The sequence below is a fragment of the Caretta caretta genome, chromosome 25 (genome assembly GCF_965140235.1).
Source record: "Caretta caretta isolate rCarCar2 chromosome 25, rCarCar1.hap1, whole genome shotgun sequence".
Taxonomy (NCBI): domain Eukaryota; kingdom Metazoa; phylum Chordata; order Testudines; family Cheloniidae; genus Caretta; species Caretta caretta.
This window is the reverse complement of record NC_134230.1, coordinates 7,547,231-7,571,963: the sequence shown is the minus strand read 5'-3', so window position 1 is coordinate 7,571,963 and position 24,733 is coordinate 7,547,231. Positions and strand designations below refer to the sequence as shown.

Genomic DNA, 24,733 nt, shown 5'->3' with positions numbered 1-24,733 from the left:
GCGCTGCTGCCCTTCCCCCCGCTGTTTTTTCATGCCCACCTGCCTGAGCTGGCCCGGCTCGGCCCGGCAGGGCCCGCGGGGGAAAGGAGCGCGCCCCCCCCCGCCCCGTGCAATGCACACCCGTCTCTCCCCCGCCCCCAGCCTGCATGCCAGCCGCGGGAGTAGCAGCTCCTCTAACCAGCTGGTAGCCCGGGCCTGGCAGCGCCAGCAAAGTTCAGGGCTCGCTGGCTGCTGGGGGGAGGGAGACAGGCTCCGTATCCCCAAGGATCCAGCCCCCCTTGCTGATCAGGGCTCCCAAACGTGGTGTTTCGAAGCGGAGACACGTTGCAGCCTTCACCTGCCGCCACAGCACCAAAGAAACTAAAAGCGAATTTCAGTTCTCTTTCCAAAAATAGCCTTGAGGTTTGGGGGCTGTTTTATTTCTTCAGTACAGAAGAGATTTGTGTTTAAAAAAAACCCAGCACCCTGTTCTCCGAGCAAATCTGCTTTCGGGGCCTTTCTGTTGTGCTCTGATCGTTGCTGAGAAATAAACACTCCCCAAATAGGGGCTTTCGAAAGATGTTATAAAGACAGATTTGTTCCACTCCGACACCAAAGTTTTCTTTTTTAATGCAACCTTTTGACGGGGGCAGGGGGAGAAAATCTCAGAGCGGCTCTGCGCCCGCGATAAAAGGGAATGGCCTGGAATAAACACAGGTTTCTTCTAACGATGCTTCCAAAAACTTGGCCCAAAACGAAAATCCCTTTGACCTTAGAAGCAAAAGAGAAGGTGGTTTGTCCACGCACAGAGGGGAAAGCCATCGGGATGGCGTATGCAGAGCGGGCTGCCTGCCGCAGTGGGTAGGTGTTTAACACAGAACATCTTACCCTAGGCCTCCTCTTCGATCGCTCCTATCAGCTCTAGGCCTTGAATCCCTTCCAAACTGCGCTGCCGAGGGAGAAGCGAGGGAACCCTCGCCCGCCTCCTCTCTCCCCGCAGCGCTTAGCAACTTCGGGACTCTCCTGCTTACAAACTTCGCAGGATCGAGTGCATTTGGGAATCTCTAACGAACCCTTCCCGCCTGCAATACGTTGCAAGACGCAGAAAATCAAACCCGCGGAATGCTTCCTTCTGCAGAAAATACTTGGGGGGGGGGTGATTTCTGGATTTATTTTGCAGAGCAAAGCACTGTGGAATTTGGAAAAGCAAAAGTGTAAGGGTAAAAATAAGGGTTTATAATTGGCCCTATAGATGCTATGGATTAATGAGGTGGATAAGCTACTAGGAAAATAAGGTGGAAAGCCATGTGAATATATTTTGTCCTATAATTATACGTAGATGCTGCTACATTTGGTCTTATATCGAGAGACCGCTGTAGCTATAAAGCCATCAGCGTTTAATACCACACACAGAATAGACACATGCACACAATTCGAATCCAAACGAGTTCTTTCGGCAAAACCCGTCGTTTTAATTAATATTCGCCTCCAAATCCTGCAAAATTTCCTACCCAGAGAGGACTTTTCCCGTGTTCTTTTTTTGTTTAAGGTCAGGGCTAAGACCAACGCAATTGAAAAAGAAGTGGAGGGATAGTCAATAAAAAATCGCAAACCTCGAGAGTCTGACATTTAGCCATGGCAGAGAAGGGCTCAGGTCTCACTTTCAGAATTATGAAGCAGGGATTCCCTTTGTTTTTTTCGATACGTGTCCTCTCTCTCTCTCTCTCTCTCTCTCTCTCTCTCTCTCTCTCTAATTAGTTTTATTAAAGCCTCGAGAAATGTTTGGTTGTTTTCGCCGCTTTGTGCAGCGAGAATTTGTGGTTTGGAGTTCGCTGCTGCGCTGCGCTTGGTGTTTTCTTTTCTTTTTGTGCTGTTTGTTTTGAGGAAGGAGGCGAAATGATGTTACTAATTTTGAACTGATCGACTCCCCCCCCCTTACCCCCCGGCGTTGCAAACTCTGAGCTGCTGCTGGACTAGAGGAATCTATGAACCTGACAGAGGTGTCCTCTAATGTTCACCTGTCGCTTATCGTTACAATGGCCCCCTTGAAAACCGAACGACCCGAGGAGAAGTTAACTCGTCTGACTGCAGCAAAAAGAGAAAACGAAGTAAATAAACTAAAGCGCCCAGCTTGCAGAGTGAGCGGGGTTTGATGTGCGAATGCCAGGCTCGCAGAATGGGACCGAGGGGGGCCGGGCAGAAAGTAGGGGTCCTGAGGGGGGGGGCTGGTAACAGCGCTAGTGAGAGTCACGGTTTGCTATTGATTTGTTAATAACGTTTCCACGGGCCGCTTCGGCCTGTTGCGCTGGGGACCGAGGCAAAAGATCCGGATTTTGCTCCCAGAGCAGCTTCTTTGCCAAGGGCGCCCGTGGTGGGCTCGGGCTGCCGCTTGCGTGGTCGGGGTCGCTTCTGGCCTTGTCGATTTCCCCCGGCAGCGGCTGCGGGCTGGGAAGAAGGCGAGTGAGGTGCAGGGGCTGGTAGTCGCTCCTGGGCGGTTGTTGTTTTGTCTACATGCCCTGAGTCCAGATGTCAACAGAAGATTCCATCCGACATAATATCGGGGGAGGGGGGGGGGCACAAAAACTCGGACGATGCCCTTCCGCCAGCTCTTTTCCCAGGGGCACGAACCCCCCCATCCGGAGCAGCAACCCCGGGGGGGGCTTCCTGTGTGTGTGTGTGTCGGCCTGGGGGCCGTTCACACGCGTGTAGGTCTCTATCTCCCCGCTGTAGCGCGGACAATGCGTTGGCCGCAAGGGGTGAAACTTGAGGGGACAGCGGGCGGTGTGTGTGTAACAGACCCAGGCCCCTACCCCATGGCGCAGTGAGTTCCCCAGAGCCTCCCTCCTCTGGGCCTTGAATCCTCAGCGCCTCCTTTGGCGCTTGCCCAGCAGACGAATGTGAACCGGCAGCTTTGATCCTACCGGCTCCGTCCAAACGCTCCGCCAGCCCTGGCATCTCCCAGCCGCCGTGTGCCCCCCGCCCCCCGGAACCGAGGCGTCCCCCCCACATCTCGCTGCGCTGCCCCCCGCGCCCCCCAACTCCGTGCCCAACCAACCCCCAGGGCAGCCCTGCCCTGCAGCGGCGCAGCGAGCTCGGCCGAAAGGGGGATCCTGCATCTTTAAATGGGATGTAATATTTTGGGATGGGCTTTTTCATAACGTCACTTCATTCCTCGCTCCCTTTTTTTTTTTTTTTTCATTTTCTCATTCTTTCTTTCCTCTCTCTTGTGCCCGTGTCTCAAATGGAGCGAATTTCTCTGTAACTTCCCCGACCGCTCCCGCTCCGTCCCCATCACTTTTGTTTGGGGGGGGGATCTTGTGGGGGGGGGCTGGAGATCTACCCCCCTCCCCCCCGTGAGGATGATTATTTTTTCTCTTAAATTTCGGGTTGATTTTTTTTCCGGTTAAAGTTGGATCTTTCGCGCTCTCTTTATTTTGGGTCCCCCCCCAACAGCCCCCCCCCCCCCCGCCTGCGATCCGTCTCCAGAGAAGAGAGAGATTCCGGAGAAGGAGAGGGGGGGAACCTGCTTCAGCCTTCGAAATGACTCAGTAACTTTTGCGCCTTGGGTCTCTCTTCTGCAATTAGTCAGTTTCCCAGATCAGCTCGGGATGTATTCGTCTCCTCTGTGCTTAACTCAGGTAACAGCCCCCCCGTTTCCCCCCCCCCCGCCCCAAATCCCCTCTGGCTGCTGCCCTTCAAGCCCCCGCTCCCCTGCTGGCTGTCTTTTATGAGTAACTGGGATGCGGACGGAGGGAGATTTGCTTCCTCTGCTGAGATCGGGGGCTTTTCGGTGGAGTAATTTCTCTGCCACCATTAGTGCAAAATAGTTTTACAGTTAAAGAAAAAAGGGCGGGATTTCTGGCGTGTGTGTAAGGAGCTGGGCTCGTTGCAGAAGGGATGAAGCTCGGTTCTTGCCGGTTGTTTTCATTAGGGTGGTGGTTGTTTTTTCTGTCTAGTGATTCCCCCCCCCCGCCCCGCTTCACTTTCACTGGGGCTGTGTTGTTCGCAGGGTTGCGGGTGTGGGTTTTTTTTTTTTTTTTTGTAATGCGGAGGGAGGTGGATGGGTGCAGGGAGACTGCAAGGTTGGGGGGGGCATTTAGGAAGAGAGGGGGAAATGGGGGGGGGCATTTCGTGTGTAATTAAAAAGAGCGACTGGCAGCTCGCAGCCGGCTCGCCTCGGGGCACTCCTGCCTTCCTGGGCATTTAGAGGGGAAATCATCGGTATAGAACTAATTGCTTTCAGCCCCCCCCCCCCCGCCGCCCCCCCCCAGTAATACACGTGAAACTTTCCTCTGCACAGAACGGCACATGTCCCCAGGGCTGGGCTTGCGGGGAAGCGCCTTTCTGGCATGAGGGGGGCAGTTTTTCTTCGAAATGATCTAACTTTGTAAGAAGTTGGAATCACATGGGCTCTTTTTTGTCTGTGTGTGTGTGTGTGTGTGTGTGTGTGTGGACTCTCTAGGAGCAACTCTGTGTGTGTGTGTGTGTATTTTAGGGGATAATCTGTTGCACTGTGGCTAGTGTGTATCGTAGAGGTGGTCACAAATATTCACGGCCTGTGTTGTGTGTGATATTTTCTTACTGTATATTGTGTCTGTGTTATTAAAATATTGATTATGTATGTGTTGCTTTAAATGATAACCTATTCATTGTGGGTGGTTGTGTTACTTTAGGTGATAAAATAAATAGTCTCTGGGTGTTGTGTATTTTATGTGCCTGTTATTTTAAAGGGGGTGGCAAGGATCTCTACCTGTGTTGTGCGTTGTGTTACTCTGGTTCATAAAATATTCCCACTCTGTGTGCTGTTTTAGGGGATCCCTGGGACTATTGTGTGGGTTTGTGTTACATTGGGTTATAACATATTGACCACGGGTGTCACTTTAGATCGCAGCACATTGGCCCTGTGTTGTGTGTATGCTAGTTTGTAAAACACAGGCTGCAAGATGGTATGTGGGTGTTCTTTTAGGTTCTGTTCGCAGTTGGTGTTGTGTGTGTTATTTGACAGGAGAGAATATTCCCTGGTTGTGTTGTGTGTTACTGTTGTGGGCTCTGTTTGCATAGTTTCTTTTTGTGGCTAAAATATTCACTTTCAAGTTTCTTTGCATATTCCACCAAAACTCGGCAGAGGCAGGGCCACGTTGGAGGGGGAGGCTGGATCGCTTGCTCTGTCCATATTGATTCTTGATATTTATTTAATTATTGAGCAGCCAGCCTTCCCTTTGCATCTGAGTAACCCTTTCCCTGCTCCAGCTAAATGAATCTCTCCTCCCTCTGCTCCTTAGTGACTGCGAGGGTCTATTCTAGGACTGGGGGTTACACTCAAAAGAGGGGAGGAGAAAGGGCAGGGACCAAAGGCTCGGTCTGCTCCGGGGTCCCAGCCCCCCAGAAGGAGTGTGCTGTCAGTGGGGCAGGAGAATAGCAAGACTCCCCACTCGCCTCTCCTTCAGTCTGCCAGTCAGTCCCTCTGGGGCTGGACTTACCTATGGCTTTAACCTGATTCTTGCTTCCCCTTCCTGCAACCCCCACATCAGGGTCACATGCTGCCCCCTCCACTGGGTGTGGGTAGGGGCCCACAGATCTGCACCCAAGGGGAGATGGACAAGCAATGGGGACAGGAGGCTTCGCTGACCACCCAGGAGGCAGTGCCCAGGATCAGGCTAACCTCCCCTTACTTAGCCCCCTAGGCCAGACTTGCCAGGTGTCATGCATGTTGCAGCCGTGTTACACCTGCCTGTGTCTCATGGAGAAAGGGGGAGAGACGCCCCTGGGTTTTGGTCTCACCTGTTTTACTGGTGTTAGTATTTCTGGGCAGTTCACAACCCGTGTGCCTGAGACAGGCCTCAGGTTCCTGCCCCAGGAGCCAGGCGACGGTCGTTCTCCCCACATTTTGCAAATAAAGTAACTGAGTTTGCACAAGGCCACGTCTGGAAATAGAACCCAACGGTCTCAGATGCCAAACCTGCATCTCAGCAACTCAGCCATGCTGTCTTTGGGAGGGAAGGTGCCAAATCTGTGTGCTTGACTTTGCTGGCTGCAATCATTGCTCTAACCACTAGCCCATGCTCTGCTCACCGCTCTAGGAAGGGAACCCAGGAAGCCTGATACCCCACCACAGCCACTAACTGTGTAGCCTGCTGGCAAAATGTGTGTCCTGTCCCCTGCTAGAGCTGCCGTGGGACAGGCCTGTGGCTGTAGTCAGAAGGGCCTAGATTCAAAGATGGCTACAGAGCCAAGACCCTGTGTGATCATGTCGTTAAACACACATGCGAGAGGCTGAAGAATTAAGGCTGCATGAGTGACATTAACTGTGGTGTTTCCTCAGTTCTGACTTTGTAACCTTAAAGATCTTTCCTTCTCTCCTTCCTTCCTATCCCCATGCACACGCCTCGCTCCCTATACAGCTCCTCCTAGGTTAGCACTTGCTGGGGACCAGATGTCTTGGGGGGCTGGTAGTGGGCCTGCCGCCTGTCAGTCACCAATGTGAATCTAGCCCAGTGCACCAAGGATAACAATTGTGCCCATTGAGTGGATCTCTCCTGCTTTGGCACCGGACTGAGACAAGCCAGGAGCAGAAGCTCCCACTCATGTCCAGCAGGGAGCCTTGTTTGGCTCGGGGAGCTGCCAGAATTAGCCAAACCCCCACGTGCCCCCTGCCCTCCCGGCATTGTGGACCCCCCCCCAGGTTTGGCTTTGCAGGGCTCCCCGCAGACAGTGCCCTCTGCCCTTGCTCGTGGGCCAGCAGAGTCCAGGGGGGTGGGGGGGGAGGGACGGACGAGCAACAGCTCTAGAATCATTCCTTCCCTGCCAGAGCTCGTCCCAGGCTGGTGTTGCTGTTTAAAGAGTCTCAGAGCCTCCGAGATCAACCCAGCAGCACTAAAATAGCCCTGGCAAGGCACCTCCGCCGAGCGCAGTGCTGGCCAGGGCTCTGCAATGCTGGGCTTGATTCCGATCCAGAAGCACGATGACGTGATTGCACACTGTCCAGCTGCCTCTCCCTGACTAGGGGCTTCCCTCCACCGAAACCCAGATTCACTGCTATCCCCTCGCAGGGAGGGAAGGGACAGCAGCATGAGCTAGCGGTTAGCGCACGGCGCTCTCGGCTCTGCCACTGGCTCCTGGGGTGTGACCTCGGGCAAAACACTTCTCCCCCCTCTGTGCCTTGGTTTATCCATCTGTAAAATGGGGACAGTGATAGTCATCTACCTCCACGGAGGGTGTGTGGGGGGGAGCTCTGAGGCTAAATTCAAAAATGCAAAGTGCTTTGAGATCCTCAGCTGGAAGGTGCTTTAGATGAGCAATTTATTATGAGTGCAATTAATTATTATTAATGCCAGGAGCCCCTAGTGTGTGCAATAAGCTCGGCCTACAGAAGCAAGAAAGCATGTGACCTGCCAATTAATTATTATTTCTTATTTCTGGTTGAGTCCATCCACCCCCTGGTTTGCAGACAAGGTAGGACTGCCCCAGCCAGGGGTAACTCTGGATAATACTTAGTCCTGCCATGAGTTCAGGGGACTGGATGACCTCTCGAGTTCCCTTCCAGTTCTATGATTCTATGAACTCTTATCTTGAGTTCCTAAAGCTACTTCTGAGGAGCAAATATTTCCCCTTTGAAATCCGTCAGAAGCACTAAATCACGGTTCCCCCCGCCCCCCCAAAAAGAAAAATGCTCCTGGGGAAGATTCCTATAGTTCAAGGCCAGAGGGGACCACTGTGATCATCTAGTTTGACTCCTTCACAGCACAGGCCAGAGAATCCACCAGGGGTTCCTGCATAGAGACCACAGCAGCTTCAGCTCCCACCTCTGGCCCTTGTGCAGTCAGCGACTAGTGCCTGGTGAGTGTGAAACACGTGCCACGCTGGAGTAAATGACCAGACACAGGGCAGGAGAATTGGGCCTCTGGCGTTCGCTCCCTCGTTGTTATTCCCAGTTCTTTGCCTGGGACAGGCTTTTTCTCTGGGCTTACCCCGGCATCAGGGAATCCCATATCAGCTGCGCTTTCCTCTTCTGCTGATGGGTTTGGTCACGTCTCCCGGATGCTCATCTCAGGTCTTGGTCCGACGTTTGGTGCTGCAGAGCTGAGGAGGTGCTTGCAGGGTTTCAGAGATGAGCAGTGCAAACCGTGAAGGGTCCACAAGGGCTGAGTGAAGTTCAGGGCCAGAATCTGCATTCAGGTGTAAGTCTGGAGGTGCCTGGATCCCGGGCACCTACCTCTGCTTCTGGGGAAGATCCAGGGAACTAACTGTGTGCAAACGCTGACCAGGAGAGCCCTGTATGGGTATTTAAAACTCCCAGAGGAGAGGGGTGTTGCCCAGCGTCACCCAAGGGGTAGGAGCCGAGGGAGGAAGTAGATGGTCAAAAGGAAACACAGCACCTGTGTGGGGGGCAGTGCGGCTTTGGACCAGGTGTGTGTGGACGTGTGGAAAGGTGAAATTGGGCTTTCTACAGGTCTCTGATGCAGACCTTGGCCCTGGAACCACATGATCTTGTCGTCCCACTTGATAAGCCCCCACCTGCTGAGCCCCTGGCACTTGAAATTCCTCCCCCCTGGCTAGGTCTTTATCTGGGTGGGGGAGGGACGGGAGATGTGCTTGGCGGTTGTGCTGTTTTGTCCTCATTCCACAGCCCGTGTGGGGGCCTCTGTGAAGGGGGTCGGATGCCCAGCTCCACTCCCACTGGGGCTCTGCCGGTTTACTCCCGCTGGGCCCATTCATACCTTCAGGCCAGTGACACCTGATTTACCCTGGCGTCAGGCGGAGGAGAACTAGGTCCCCCGGGTGTGGGTATCAGTGAAGAAAATAGTCCTTCCTAAGAGGGAGTGCCTGAAAAACTCGCTTCAAATGAACCTCAGTTGAATTGTGCTGGAAAATGACTTGGCAGGGCTGGTGGCTCCGAGCCCAGGTCTGAGCCTGCTGGCTGGCTGGGCTCCAGGGCCCTGCGGGGCTGGGCCTCAGGTGCTCAAAAAGGGGAGCCCTGGTGCCTCTTTGCAAGGGGAGGTCAGAGGAGATGAGACAGCCGCTCGAGCAGTGAACTCCAGCAGTGATCTCAGATCATGTGCTGAAACATGAGGGGTAACTAGCTAGGAACTCGTGGGTTGTGGGGGGGGGGGGTAGTTGCAACATACTTTCGATTCTCCCATTTGCTGCGCATTGTTTAGGAAAAACAATGGGCCCCTTCTTAAAATGTAACCTTCATGATTCTCTCTCTCGCCCATGTCACATTCTCCCACTGTCTGTGCCCACCCTCCACCGCGCAGGACGCAGCCGTCCGGGGGCTCGGCCATGTCTCTCAGCCGTGCCCATATGCTCTGCAGTGGCTTAGCAGAGGATTTGGCTCCTTCTGCCTGCTCTAATTTTAAAAGCTGGGTCGGTAAAAATAGATCCCCTTTTTAGTGCAATTTATGAACCCGGATATGAACCCAGAGCCTGCAGGGAGCTCAGATCCGGAGCTGGGGAGACGTGGGGTGCAGGGATGGGTCGGATCAGTAACATGAAGCTGGCAGGGTCTTGCTTTGCGCGTGTCAGTGTATGGATGTATATGTGTGTGTCTGTGCATCTGAGCTAGCTTCCTCTCTCAGCTCCCCCAGGGAAATTCTATTGACTTCCGGGGAGTCGGGGCAGAACGGGGCCCTCTGGGATACATCGCAGGTTGTTTATTTACCCCTTCTGGACACTGTTTGTTTAAAACCAATGGCCAGATGTGATTCTGATTTACAAACTGTGTCAGTTTTGATGGGCTCACACCGTATAACAAAGAGCCAACCTGGGCTCAAAACATTAAATTATTAACCCTCATCTGGGTTACCAAAATACCCTTAAATAATTAATGTTAGGCATCTAATTTTCTTTTCTTCCTTTCTGCGGTTGGTTTATTTGCAGCATTTTGCTCAGCCTGGCAATGAAAACAGACTCCTTGCTAGTCAGTCTCGGATTCTCATGTGCTGGCACTGCAATGTTTGGGTTGCTAAGCTGCAAAAAGCGGGTGGGGAGATCACATTAAAATAAAAAAAACTGCTTCCAATGACATTTGGGGGGAAATCAAGAGAGAATTTCTGTTAATCGGAGATTTTAATAAACAAAATCTCAATGTTGGGCCTGAATTTCCTGACAGTGTCTCTTTAAGGGCGCGGGGACCTGATAAACATGGTCTGTGGCTTTATTTTAGGACATGTTGGTTACAGGAGCATTCTGGGAGCTGTAGTTCAAGTGGCCTCAGTGAAATCACTTCCTGGTGTTGATCACTTTTACTCTTCCCAGGGGCTCTGGCAGTTCGGTTAGTGTTGGTCCCAAGCAGTAGAAGCAGGATCTGGAATACCACTGTTGTGAGGTTATAGCTGGATTCTGGAGTCACCCTTATGCTGATTCAAAATGCTTGGAAATGTAGAGGTGAAAGAGAAACTGGCCATGTGCATCTGTTCTTTTGTGTCTTTGTGATGGCTAAAGAGGGCCTGAACGTTGTTTTATGTTCTCCTTGTTTCTTTTCCATGAGAAACTCAGGTCCCATCTATGTGGAATAGTCTGTGGTTCCTGGAGCATGAATGAAAGTCGGGTTGTTGAGAGAGGGAGAGATTTGTAGGTGCACGGCTGTGACTATACAGGTGAATATTAAATCCGAATCCCCTCCCCCCCAGTGTGGACACAGTTATATTGGTATAAAAGTGCTCACACCAGTAGAGCTAGACCTGGGTAGGAAGGGCAATGAGCTCTGCTGGGGTGAGACACCTTTACACCATCCACCCGCCCCCACACCAGGGCTTGTGCCGAGGGAACAGTACCGGCATGGCTCTACCGGGACAAGTGCCGTGTGCAGAGCAGGCCAAAGTCAGGCGGTTTAATGCCGAGTTAACCCAGGCTCTGAACCTGGTGTTGCCCCTACCCCACTCCTGTCCGCAAACGAACCCTCTCACCCCATTGGATTGGGGGGGGGCGGTGTTTGAGCCTTGGGCTGAGCCTCCCAGCTGGAGGGTGGGTCAGAGTTCAGGCCCTGTCCTGACTCAGGCTGGGAACCCGCTTTGCAACATGACTGTGGCCAAACCGCTCTGTGCTGCTAGTCCTCCAGCGCCTGGCCACAGTCCCCCGCTGTGCCCAGTAGGACAGACGGGTTCTCCCCCCATAGCTGGGAAGGAATCACCGAGCAGCTCCACTCACTGCAGCTAGGAGCCCCTGGGACGTGCTCGCAGGATACGTCCTAGCAACACGCGGGGGAAGCACGGTGCCAGTGAGAAGAACAGGAGGACTCGTGGCACCTTAGAGACTAACACATTTATTAGAGCATCAGCGTTCGTGGGCTACAGCTCGCTGCATCGGACGTGCCTGGCTGTGCCAGTGAGGACGCAGCCGCTTGGGTAGGGCTTTCAGCGGGGCTGCTCACCCCCAGGCACGGTGAAGCCCAGGCTCGGACCCAGGCGCTGAGCCCTCCGGATGCTCTGCAGTGAGGTGGAGCCTTTGGCTTTGGTTTGGTTTGATCCACACCCAGTGAACTGCAGTGCTGGAGAGAGCCTTTGCCAAAGACTGAGCAGCCCGGGTGGAGAGGGTACAATACACATCCTCGGAGATCCCTAACAAGGCCTCCACGTTCCCGCGATACCGGACATTTCGGCACTTCCCACCCCTGCCTGCCTGACCCGCCCACAGCAGCATGCCCTAGTGTGCATGGTGCGTGTGAGGTCACGTGGTGGAGCCGAAGCAGCGCCCTCTTCCAAAGGGCGTCCCCTGTCCAATACCGGCAGAACCACGTCTGGTTATGGCCCGGTACCAGAGAGGGGACAAAGCAGCCCAAAAGAGAGACCGTCTGGTGTAAAACCGGACAAGTGGCCGTCCTACCTCCAGGGACAATCAGAGCTGACATGCCTGATACTTATCCAGTAAAAGCAAGCACAGTGTGTAGGGGGCCTGGCTAGGCTCTCTTTAGCGATCCCTTTACAAAAGGAGGTGGGTCCCTGTGCTATTTACAGACACCAGCCTAATTCTTCTCCAGTGAGAGAGTTCAAGTCCACCTCCTCTCCTGTTCCTGGTGCCTTGATCTCCGTTCTGATGGGCTGTGATGCCACTAGAACAGCCCAGTGGTTTTATTTCATTGCAAACCCTGGCAGTTGGGGATTAGTTTGTGCCCAGTAAGTGACCCCCTGAACATTGCCAATCTGGTGCTGTAAAAGGGAATTGAAGATGGGTATGTTATTATTCATTGTATTCTAGCACTGCAGTGACCCCAAACACTATGCCCTTTACACACACGTAGTGAGAACGTCCCTACTCCTAAGCGCTCACAGTCTAAACAGACAAGGCCCTCAAAGGGAAACTGAGGCATAGAAACTTACCTAAGTTCACAAAACAGGTCAGTGGCTGAACCCATCACAGCACCCCCTTCTCCTGGCTCCTCAGTCTAGTGCCCTAACCCCAAGACCACGATGACTTGAGCTAATGTGACTTTATTCAAACACACGAAAACTTGGGTGACTTTTGGCCCCAGTTCTGAATGTCGCGGCTGGCCCTGCCGATCACATCTAATTGGTGCATCTCATATGTTGGTGCGGTTTCTGTACAGACCATGGGAGTGAAAGGCAGCCAGGTGCAGAGTCCGTGCCAGGGCTATGCAGGGCTCAATCCCCATTCTGAGGTCTCAGGTGGGACCTCAGCAGCTCACAGTCCTTACCCCGGAATGCTGCCTAGTGGGGACCTTCACCCAGTCAGAACAACAGGCCAAAACAAAACTCCCTCTCCAAACTGTGGGTGAATTTTGACCTGCGACTGAACTTTGTGGCTCAGGTTCTCTCTTTAATTATAAGGAGACCATCAGAGTCAGGCCCTCTATTTTTGACCCCAGCAGGTTTTGAAAGCACACGCCCACCCCATGCGTATTATAAGCCTGTAATTTTTCAGCTGGCAGATCTGGCCTGGCAAACAAACCACTGGGACTTTCCTTTCTGGGTTTGTGTTGTCACCAGGGATACAGCCGACTCCCTTGGAGTTGTGGGTAGCTTATTCTCTTTGTAGCGCCAGAGTAAATCACTTCAGTTTATTCTGGTGCTCTCAGCTCTCTCCTGCGTCACGTGGGCTGGGAATCTTTCCGTCTCACTCACGGCCAATGGATTAATTTGTCCCTGTTCATTTCCCTCCCCATTACCCAGAAGCGCCGTGATTCTGTCTGTGCGATAGGGTGTGGCCGCCCCGCATGGCAGCCAGCCGTCCGGATGGCTGAGCCTGGCACTGGGTTCTCCCTCTTCCCACACCAAATCTGAGCGGCGGGAGGCTGCAGCAGCTCTGCCTTTCGCTGCATCATCCTTCCAGAGGGGCATGGGGGGGCAGCATTTCAACCATCCCTGACACATCAGGAGCTGAGTTTTCCGGACCCTGCCCCCCCCACCCCACCCCCCCTTCATTATCACCCAGCCTGTCGGTTCTCCCTCCCCCCATACAACGCAAACAGTCCTTGTTTGGCCCAAATCTCTGAGGACACTCCATTTTCCTTCCTCTGGTTTGCAGCGTCTCCTCCTCTCCTCCAGTGCAACCCGGGCACCGGCGAGTGAGCCTCCAAACCCCCTGCGATGGTGGGTACACAGTCACACGGGGACAGGAGCCGAAAGCAGCAGGGGTCAGCTGGGGGCCGGGAAGGGCAAAGGAAATACTTCCAAGCCCAGCGAAATTCCCACCCCCCACCCCCCCACCCTCGCCGCTGCACCTCTTCCTGGGCGATGCTGGAGTTTAAGCCAAGCTGGAGTGTGGGTAATTACCCACGAGCATGGCTGTGTGGCCACGCGTGTTAGGGTGAGCAGCGAAACCCTTGTGGGGACAGTTCCCCTGCTGATCCTGCTCTCATTTTATTCACACACGGGCTGAGCCAGACTCTCGGGTCTCCTGCTGTCAGCCCGACTCCCGCAGCCAGGGCCACCAGCTCCCAGGCTACGAGCATGTGTCTGTCGGCAGATCCATCACTCGCCCCATCACCAGCCCTGACACTCCCGGCCTGGGTGCAAAAGGGGCCTGCAGCTTGTCTGGGTAGAATCGCCACCAGTAGGTGCTGGGCGTTAGTTACACCGGGGGAACTAATGCAGGAGCGGGGCTGGGGGGTTATTGTATGAGACTTTCTGAGCCCTCTCTGCTGCTCTGAATTCTCCACCTTTGCGCCTCTCTCTTGGCCTGAGATTTTCTCATGCTTGGGGGGTTCCTAGGTTGGGGAATCCCAGTGTTTAAGGCCAGAAGGAACCTCCAGATCAGATGCTCTCCTCTGTCTCAGCAGCCTGCTGGGATGCACTCAGAGACGCAGCCGCTAGCTTGTGGCTTGGATGGAGCCGGAGGTGCTCAGCGCCTCTCTGGACCAGGCTGTTGGTGGCGCCCAAGCCTCCCAGCACCAGTTAAGGCTTTGATCTCTACAAGCCCTGTAAGGCTGGTTGGTGGGGCAGCAGGCTGGATCCAGGCACTAGCAGAAATCACCACTGTAGAGAGACTCCGGATTTATACCAACGCAGCTGAGATCAGCGCCTGCCCCCTGCCGTGCCCTGATAACCCCGTCACCCGGGATGCTCCCTAGAGCTGCGTGTTTACGGGTGGAAGGCAGGAAGCCACCCTCAACTCTGGAGTTCCCTTCCCTTGTTGTGCTGACCTCCAGTCTCCCTGCCTGGCTGATCATTGTCCCCAGGCCTCTGCCAGGAGGGGTCGTGCAGGGAAGGTCCCGTTGGCTTTGTTTTCTTTTCTGGGCCCCGGGGCGGGGAGCTTGGGGTGGGGGGACTCTGTGCAGCTGTTTGGTTTGATGGCTTTGGACACCCTGAAACACGAAGAGAGGGACTGGGATTCTGGCAGCTGTCAACCCGGGAGCCGGGCAGTGCTCATGTCTGCGTGCACCCCTCATGCTGAGATGGGCCAGTGCATGTTACACCGGGGAGCAGGGGTCACCTCGAAATTCCTTCGTAGGACTTTGGAACACCTAAGGAAGACCCTGGTTTCCTGACGGGCCACCCCGTCCTTTGTGCTGAGCCCGGTTCCGGCTGGCCCAGGATGCGGGCCAGGAGGGTGTCAGTGTGAGGATGAGTGAGAGCCATGCAGCCCCCTTCCTCCATCCTCGCACTGCACCCTCCTCGCACCAGATCAACTCCCTGCATCCTGGGCAAGCCGGAACCAGCTCAAAGGACGGGGTGGCCTGTCCGGAAACCAGAGTCTTCCTTAGTTGTTCCAAAGTCCTACGAAGGAATTTCAAGGCGATCCCTGCTCCCCCCGTGTGACACAGATTGGGTCCATATTTGTGGCATGGAAAATACTGCACCAAGGATTGATTTATTGATCAGCTATTGCTCTAAAAGTGCATTAACCCATGGCTTCCCCGTCTCCTGCCAGTGCCCATCTGCAATTAGCACGAAGGCCAAAATATCCGCTCTATGCTCGGAGGGGGGGTCAGCAGCCCCTTCCATCACTTCTCGAGACCCCACGCAGTGAGGCCAGGCATAGGTAGCATTGTCTGGAGCCCAGAGGGAAACACCGGCTCAGCCTGCGTCCACCAGGGCCACTTACAAAGCTTTTTAAACCTCAGGAAGCTGCTGAAATTTGGGGGATTTGGGACCAGATGTTAAGTGCCTGGCTTGGGGCTAGTCGGTCCAAAGGTTTCGTTCAAAAAGGGGCTTGGGGGCAAAAAGTGGCTTTTTTGTCCAAGTGCAAATACGAGGTGTCTGAACTTGATCGTATGGGGGGGGGGGGGGTGTTAAAAGAAAGTCAAACAAGCAAAACATTTTTTTATTCCACGACTGAAACCCCAAAATACTGACAGGTTTCAGAGTAGCAGCCGTGTTAGTCTTAAATACTGGGCACCCAAAAATGGTTTGGAGGCAATTCCCCCCTTTAGTGACTGAAAAGGGGGGAGGGAGAATGCATTTTTGACAGACGCCCGAAAACCATTTCCTGGCCAGCTCAGCCGGGGACCCTGCCCGCTTCCATCCTGTTCTCTTAAACGGTGCAAACCAGGCACGCCTGGCCACTGAGAGGCTGCTGATATTGTGGTACAGAGTCTGTGGCTAATTTTGGAGGGGGGGCCCCTCCTAGGGTGACCAGATGTCCCGATTCAATAGGGACAGTCCCGATTTTTGGGTCTTTTTCTTATATAGGCTCCTATTTCCCCCCCCCCCCCCGTCCTGATTTTTCACACTTGCTGTCTGGTCACCCTACCCCTCCCTGCTGACCCACACCTCTTCCGTCTTTGCAGCAGCCATGCCCCTGCGGCCTGGGAGGGCGACTTTGGTGGCTTGCCAGCTTTTCCTCTGTAGCCTCCAATCATGGCGTTTGCTGCAAAGCACTGGGCTGAAACTCCAGATAAATCAGGGGACGGATGAGGTTTATCACCAGCATTGCTTGGCCGGAGTTGGGACTTTCATGCCATTCTCCGCCCCCCGCACAAATTCCCCCCCCCCCCCCCCCCCCCGGATTAAGGAAAGTGAGACTGTGGAGAGAACTGTAACGTGAACCTCTCTGAGCAGGGCTGTAAAATCTCCTTTAGGAACCTGTCCGCCTCGGCTCGAGCGCGCCACGGGGTGCATACAAATGAAGCAGCGCTGCTGAAAAGTGCAGAGTAAAGGGTTTTTTGATGGAAGTGACCGTGCATGCGAGATGGGTGTTGGAGAAAGTGTATGTGTTGGTGTGCCGGGGGGGCTGCACGAGCATGTACATGTGTGCAAGACGGCATGCTGGGGTGTGCGAGACTGGGTGCATGTGCACACGAGGAGCTGTGTGTGTTTGTCCAAGCGGGGGAGGCAGAGGAGCGTGGGAATATGCTGGTAGCAATGAGTGTGCGTGCAAGTTAGTGCAAGGGAGGGGACGAGCCAACCGGCCGTGCACAGGAAGGGCCGTGTGAGTGTGCGAGATGGCTTGGTGATGAATGGAGAGGGTTGGCTGTAGGCCGCCTGCCCCAAATTCTCATAGCCGCCAGCCTTCGGGGGTCTCTGCTGCTGCCCAGGTGTGGCTTGGTCTAGACCCAAGGGGTTCTCAGGCCAGAATTGCTTTGATTGGCCCCTGCCTGCGAGGAGTAGTGAGGCTCAGTCCTGGCTGGTGGGCCAGAGGTTGGTTTGTTCTTCCCAGGGCCGGAATAGAGCCCCGGGGCAGCCCAGGAGAGGGAGCACACCACAGGCTGGGGTGTTCTGACAATCCCAGGGATGCGAGTCTTTGCTGATATCATTGCCCCAGACAGATGGCAAATCCCCACCCTCCAGTCGCATCCGGGAAGCTAGAGAGAGCTGTGCCTTGCCCTGTGTGATGATCAAAGGGGCCGGGAGTCACTGAACCAAGCATGTCTGAGCACAGCCGCTGGCTCCAGGCCCACCCCACCTTCCCGCTCCTCTCTCCAGAGAGTTTATTAAACAAATCTCTTTAATTGCACCCAGAGAAGAGATTGTAGGGAAAGCAAGGGAAATTCCCCTGCTCTCCACTCTGCCTTTCCTAGCTCTCAGGGATCAGCCACTTCCCAGACTGGGCGTGCATTTTCTCCTCCTTGCCATCTCTTTTTCCTCTGGCTTCTTACTGCAGCAGCCCTGAGTGCAGACCCTGTTGTGCTCTGAGCTGGACGTGCAAACAGCGAGAGACAGGCCCTGCCCCAAAGAGCTTCCCCTCTGCCCAGAAAAGGCGAAGGATGCGAGGGGACATGACTTGCAGAGCATTGCACGGCAGGACAGTGGCAGAGCCGGGATTAACATCCAGGACTCCTGAGTCCCCGCTGGGTACCCTACCCAGTACACCACTCTGCCTCACCGCTGGCCAGTTGTGGGACGATGAGGTCTGTACCTTGGGCCTCAGTGCTGAGGCCTTTCTGTTGCTTTGCACTTAGATAAATGACTGGGCTTAGCCTGTGGGGCCCCTCCCAACCCCAGCGTCCATCTTCGCGCAGGCTTTCCCGCAGCACTTTGGCAAGGAGGGCGGTTTCACCCCTCCGGTTCACTCCTGAATGCCGCACGAGGAACTGGCTGGTGCAGGGTGTTCAGTTCTGCTTCCTACTGCAGAGAATCAGCACTGCTTAGCTCTGGGGCATAGTCCCTGGGTGCCTAACACCTCGTGGAGAATCTTCTTTAGCTGTGGGGGTCGGGAGCGGATCACGCATTTTGGAGCAGGAGCTCTGGGATTGCGGCCACCGCAGTATAAAGCACAGGGTGACAAGCATGCAGCCGTTGATTGCTTACAGTGTCCTGTCCCGCAGCCTGCTGCCCTGCCTGGCTGCTTTTCGTCCACAGTGTGTCCGTCTGTCCTCATCGAGTGCTGGTGCTCTTCTTGCCAGGTCCCCTTTGACTGGCCTTTCAAAGGTGCCGCTGGAAACCCTTTGAAATAGAAGCCAGTTTGTGGAGCACGCTGGTAAAGGGAATACAAGCCCCGGGTGCGAGGCGGTTTAATCTGTTCGCCTGGCCTGGCCTCTAACGACTGCCGCGCCTAGTCAAGGAAGCTGATCGCCGGCTTAGGCTCTGGTGCGGGTCATTGGTAGCGACAGCTGCCTGCACTGGAAATGCGCCGTGGCTAATCTGCAGAACAGGCCCAATGAGGCTCACACAGGTTGCATCTGGAGATGGATGTAGAGGGGGAAGGCCTAGTTCTGACCCCACCATCTTGGAACCAGTCCTTCTGGGACAGATCCTGAGCCCTGCTCCAGCCGACCAGCACTGGACCAGTTGGTTCCTGTGGGCCTGGCCCCGCACATGGTACTAGCCAGTGCTAATGGCCTGTGTGTGTTTACGGAGGAGGGGAGGGTGCCCCGTTACAAATAGCTGTGTGGACATTGCAGCTTGGGCCTGAAGCCTGGGGAGGGGGCATCTGTCGGCCTGAGCTCTGAGACTCCATGCTCGCTGTGCAGATGCCCCCTTGTTAGCCCCCAGCAATTGAGCCTGGCTCTCTAGCTTATGCTGCCCTTAGCTCGGGAGCCCCCCAGTTCTGGCCCAACACGGTGGTCATCTCACGCAGCGCTCCAAATCTGGCCCCGATTTAAGTCAGAGGAGACTTAGCCAGGCCCCACTGGGTGCCTTCTAAGATGTGCATTATGCCAGCTTGTAAGGAGGGGCACTCACTGTGCCATTGCCCTGGGGAGAGTTGCTGGTGCCAGCTGGTTGTGAGGCTGGCAAGGGAGTTGGGGCGGAGGCGCTCGGGAATCGCCCGTTTGACATACATATCTGCCTACGGGTGACTGCAGCGAAGGGCTATCATTGCTCAGGGCAGGCCGCTCTGGTTCAGTTCCATCCCGCCCCAGCCGGGTGCCGCGCCAGCTGAAGATGGTGTCAGTTTCACTTTTGTTTCTAGCTAGTTGCGAGTCAGTTTCTCTTCTTCTTGGCTGCAGTGTTCCCCCGGAAAACCTTGGCTGTGGAGCTGTTGCTTGTCAGAAGGATCTGTGGTGGTCCAAATTCTGGAGGACCCAGTGCATAGGACTCGCAGGGCTTAAGCAGGACCTAGGCCTTGTGGAATTTAAAGGGTATATAAACCCCACACTGGGCCCTTTGCCCACAGTTGAATTCCACATTTAGTTCCTGGGAGGCAATCCGGCAAACCCTGCCTGGCAGATGTTGGGCTTGCTCCCTCTGGAGTGACCAGCTCTGCGCCTGGCTCCATGTACTGTATCCGGCTCTTCATGCTTAGCCAAGTCAACGGCCCAGGAAAATATGAATGCATGGGAGTCCTGCCTGGGTGAAGAGTCTAGTGACCTGCTTCTCCCTAGGCTCTGGGAGTCACTTCGGGTCAAATTTCCAAAAGCTCCCATGTGACTTCGGAGCTAGACTACCATTTTCAAAAGTGATTTAGGCACTTAAAGGCCAGATTGCCAAAGGGGTTTAGGTGCCCAACGACGCTGATCATGCCTAGCTGGATTCATAAAACCCCCTAAGCAGGTTAGGCCCCTAACCTTGATTTTCAATGGCAATTAGGCGCCTAACTCACTTAACAACTTTTATAAACTCACCTGGTGCATGAACCCCTTGGAAAATCTGGCCCCGAGTCTCACAGAAAGTCAGTGGCTCCTAAGTCCTTTTAGCACTTTTGAAAATGTTGCTTAAGTGGCCGCGGGCCCTTTAAGGACTTTCTGGAACAGAATGCCGCTGTGTTTTTTAAGAGGCCTTGTTGATGAGGGTTCTAAAATGGGATCTTAATGGGACTGTGTGGGAAACCTGGAAACATTTTCTCCTCCCTGTAAATGAGTCCAGATGCATTAGCAGAGACTGCAGCGCATCCTGCGGTAACGCCAGAGGAAGCAGGGATGTGTTTGAATTTCTCCTCTGATTGTAGCAGTAAAGCCGTACAGAGCTGGGCCACGTCCTCCAGCCCCCCGCCCGCCCCGCACCTCCGTTCTCCCCTGAGCCAGGCTCTGCCCAGTGCCAGGGCTGGTGAGGACACCGGGGCTTTAAGCCTCTCCCCCTTTATTGTGGCTCCCGCTGTAAGTTAGAGCAGCCTTGGAGCTAATTCACGCTCAACCCTAGCTGCCTCTGTGTGCCAGTTTCGAAGATGAGAAGAGCAGGAGCTCTGCAGAGCTTTGCCGGGCCTTGGGCAGGCTGCTCTCTGTGCTGGCGGGGGGTGGCCTGGGGTTCCTTGTGCTGAGGGAATTCCTCCCCAGAGCAGAGCGGGTCCCTTTCCTTCGCCCCAGGTCAGTGTGGAAGGTGGGACCTGGCCCTGGAACGCTCTTTAGGTTTGTAGGGTTTTCAAAACATAGCAAACCCTTTGGGCAGTTCTGGGGAAAGGTGCCGACCCCTGAGGCCTGGGGATGGAAATGGGGCCCATTCAGAGCAGAATGCCCCCTCTGCCCCCTGCTCTGCCCCGGACGGGCCCCCCAGCGCGAGCATATCTTGCTCAGGTCTCTGCACCGAGCCCGCTGGGTGCGATGGCTGGGCTCGAAGTGGAAGCCAGACTGCGGTCACCAACGCGGCTGGTGGAGGTCAGCACGCAGCACGTCCTGTCGCTGCTGACCAGTGACCTAGCGGCGAGAGGCTCTGTAGCCCATTCCCCACCTGCTGAGCCAGCCGCTGCCTGCCCATGGACACATCAGCCATTGCGGCACTGCCCACTCCACCCCCAAATCCTCCTGTTTGCACCAAAGCAGGGACATGCCCCAGAGAGCTAGCATTCGGCACGCACAGGCAGGGAGGAGGTGGGAGAGGAAAGGACTTGCCCATTGTCACCCCAGCAGAGCGGGGAACAGAGCCCCCCTCGGGGCCCCACTCACTAGATCGTGCTGGCTGCCCAGCCAAAAGCCATTCAGTTTGGAGAAAGGGGGTTCCCCCACCTCTCCCATCCCCCATATTCAACCAAGAACATACCATTTTCTAACCCCCTGCCCCGCCCCCCCACTCACTTACACTCCCTCACTTACTCGCTAACACACAGACACACAGACTTGCTTACTCCCACTCGTTAACGCACACACACTCACTCATTCACACTCGCTCAGTCTTGCTCACTCACATTCTCACTTGCTCGCTCACTCGCCCGATCTCACACACACACTCATTTGCTCACTCTCACTCTCTCACTCCCACACACTCGCTCACACGCACTCACATTCACTCGCACACTCTCAGCTGATGGCTAGGGCTGTCTCAGGCCTGCCATCCTCCCACCTCCCTGCCTTGTGCCAGGCTGGGCTGACGTTGCAGGGGGTGTGCGCCAGTAGGTACAAGTCCCTATCTTATCAGTGACCTAGAGAGAGTTTTGATAAGGGCCATGCAGCATGGGACCTGCTGATAACACCCCAGTGCGACACTTCCCATGTCACAGACCTGTTATCTCCAGGCTTTCTACAGTCGCCCTTCTGTCCTGGGCTGAGCTCTTCTGCAGCCACCAGATTCCCCCTTCCTGCCAGAGGGGCCTGGTGCAGCCGGGACAGGTGCATAAACAGCCCAAAGAGCAGCTAGCGGCCTGGGGATTTCAGGTTTATTGGCTGGACCAAAGCATCCCTCGATGCTGCTGCTATCACTGGGGCTGGTTCCAGCATAGCTCCGAGTAGTGTAGATGGGACCCATCCACCAGCTGATCCCCTGGACGGGGCAAGGCACCTTTTGAAAAGTGGCCTCTAGCGATGAATGCCTGAGCTGCCAGCGGCCTGTCCACTCCCCTACCTGGTGACCACTTCTGACCATTCTGACTCACGGCTTTCGGCTTTCGCCATGGCCCTTGGGCAGGTCACGCCCCCCCTCCCCCCCAGGGCCTGTCTTTCCCCTCCCATCCTGTGTCTGCCTTGTCTGAAAGCTCTTTGGGGCGGCCCGCTCAGGACGTGTCTGTCCAGCAGCAGGCACACCAGGGCCCCGCTCCGTTTGCATCTCCAGACTTTGCTAGCGCACAAGCGAAGGAGAGTGGCTTCGTCCCGACTGCACGGCTTCCTTTCCCAACGCCCGCCCCAGGAGTCCTGACCTGAGTACGGTCCTGGGCCAAGGGCTCATGGCTCCAGCACTCCGGATAAATATCCAGAGCCGTGGTTGCTGCGAGTGCCCCTTGTGCTGGGCTACTGCAGTGCACACGAGGGCCTTGCTGTAGAATGCTACGCTCCGGTTCATCAGGGAGCCCTGGGGCTGAGCTTGACCCAGGGGCTGCGTCCTCTTTGGATGGCTTATAGCAATAGCTCCTGTAGCATCTAGGAATAAGGGGGGTCTCCCAAGAGGGCAGGGGCTAATTATCCCCTATCCTCTAATAGCCCCCAGTGTTTCTCTCCATTTGTGCCTCGTCCATTTGGTCCGGTCCCTTCGGTGCCTGGTGTCCCTTAGCTTGGTAGCTTCCCTCCCCTTAAAGAGAAGGGTGCTGGGAGGCTGCTTTTGCGGTAGTTTGTCTTGTTCAGTAGTGAAATGTGGGCTGCATATAAACGAGTGCATCCGTCTGGCTGCGTGTCTGAGACCAGGCTCTAATCCTGCAGCCCTCGCTTGCAGGATCAGGCCCCTTGCGTACCCTCTGTGCCTTTCACGCTCTTCCACCCTCTCCTCCTCCTCCTCCTCCTCCTCCTCCTCAGCTTTCCCTGCCAGCCAGGCCGCGGCCGCCGGCAGCACTGCGGGGTTGGATGGACTGCACCTTTCAAGGGAGTCCCACGTCAACTCTCTCTTTGCAGCGCCACGGAATTTTCCACCCTAATGGACGTCCCGGCTCATAACCCTGGGAAAGTGTTCCCGCTGACTGTGCGCAAACCCTCAGCCGTGCAGGATTCAACTGCTTTGCCCATCCCCCCGCTCTCCCAGGCCAGCCAGTGATCACAGGCAGGGTGAGGTGGAATGGGGGGGCCTGGGATGTTTCAATACGGCCCTGAGTTTTTCCCATGTTGCTGTAATGTTAATTTCCCCGCAATCTCACACCCTGCCTCCAGCGCCCTGGGAAATCCGGGCAGCTGATCCAATCAAATGGACCTTGGTAGAAATCCCAGTGGGGTCCATTAGAATCCCCTAGTTGCCTGTGGCCTCTACTGGTGCTACTGGCCTTTGCGGGCCTCAGCTAGAGAAAGGGGGATGGACCAAGAGATCCCTGGTTCTCTGCAAAAGTCCAGCTGCCAGTAGGAACCTGCTGAGTATTTTCAGAGGGTTGCTCTTTCTAATGAGGCAGTGGCTAGCGTGCTGACCTGAGACTCCGGAGAGCTGAGCTCTGTCCCTGACTCTGCCACCGACGTGTTGTGTGACCATAGGCAGGTCACTTCCCCTCTCTCACTATGGCTGTCTGCCTGGTGAGGCCGTAAGTTGTTCAGAGCAGGGCCTGCCCCTCGCTGTGGGTCTGTGCAGTGCCCGGTGATCTAACACCCATTTCAGTGACAGCAGGGTGGCGAGAGGTTAAAGTAGGGCGTTGAGAGCAGGAACAGATTTACTGTGTGAGTTGCTGCTCTGTGCCTCAGTTTCCCCACCAGGCATAGTAGTGCTGGCTGAGGGAAGTGTTTGTGAAGTGCTGCCTGCCCTTGCTGAGCTGAGATTGGTGGGGCTGTGAGGGTGGCTAGTGCTGCCCCATGCCCTGGATGGCTCAGGGATGGAGCCTGCCCCCACTCAGCACACACTGGAGTGAATTGGTGGCTCCTCCTGGTCAGTTTCCTCTGGTCCCCAAGGGCTCCACCGGTTTGTTAGAGGGCAGCTGGAGCGATGGGCTGCCCGAGGGTGCTGTCACATCTGCTGGGGGAACCTAGCTTTGATACCTGCTGGTAGGGATCTTCGGGCTCCCCAAGCTCTGATGATGGATCTGGGCTGACTGGGCCTTCGGGAGCAGAGCCGGGGAGCTGGGCTCTGAATCTAATCTTCCTTCATCATTCAGGTCCAGGGGTTTGGTTTGGCCTGGTGCCCAGCATGGCTCCAGACCCAAACTCATCCAAGATTGAGATGGCTTGCTCCAGGGTTCCGATCTGGCCCCGTTTGTAGTTCAGGTCTCTGCCTCTGAGCCGTTTATAGCCAATGCGTAATTCTATTGCTTCGGTAGCCCCCGGCGGGGGTACTGCACTGTGTCCCTGCAGTCCGGCCTGGGGGAAGACAGAGCAGTCCAGCCTAGTGGAGACGCGATTGCATGAAAACTTATTTGATCCTTGCAGGGTTCCCGCCCCCCACTGGCCTGGGCCTTTAAACTTCCGAGCTGGACGAGTTCAGAAGGTCAACAGATTCTGGGCCCAAGTTTGCCCTATAGGCTTCTGCGAACCAGGGGCTGCTTCTGGCTCTGCCACTGACGCATTTTGTGTCCTTGGGCAACTCACTTAATCCTGCTGTGAAACAGGGCCCTTGATGTGCTCCCTGCTCAGCGTGGCGAATGGCTTTAAGATTGTGGACTGGAGAGTACTGTCTAAGGCCCTCTGCAGACAGGCTAAAAGGTGTGGCTGGGC

At 55.2% G+C, this 24,733-nt stretch overlaps 1 protein-coding gene across 6 annotated transcripts in view; it reads left to right on the top strand.

Annotated features, from left to right (window-relative positions):
* Positions 1-24,733, top strand: part of NFIC (nuclear factor I C) — a 169,375-nt gene that overhangs the window by 972 nt on the left and 143,670 nt on the right. For 2 of the 6 annotated variants that reach the window (XM_075123097.1, XM_048831082.2), the window contains exon 1: positions 3,188-3,617. The exons of 1 other annotated variant lie outside the window; for it this stretch is intronic. In XM_075123097.1, coding sequence (XP_074979198.1) covers positions 3,588-3,617 — 30 coding nt within the window. In that variant the 5' untranslated portion in view covers positions 3,188-3,587. Of the gene's footprint in view, positions 1-3,181; positions 3,618-24,733 lie in introns of those variants that run through there. 3 more of the 6 variants (XM_075123096.1, XM_075123095.1, XM_075123094.1) reach the window with 3 other exon arrangements.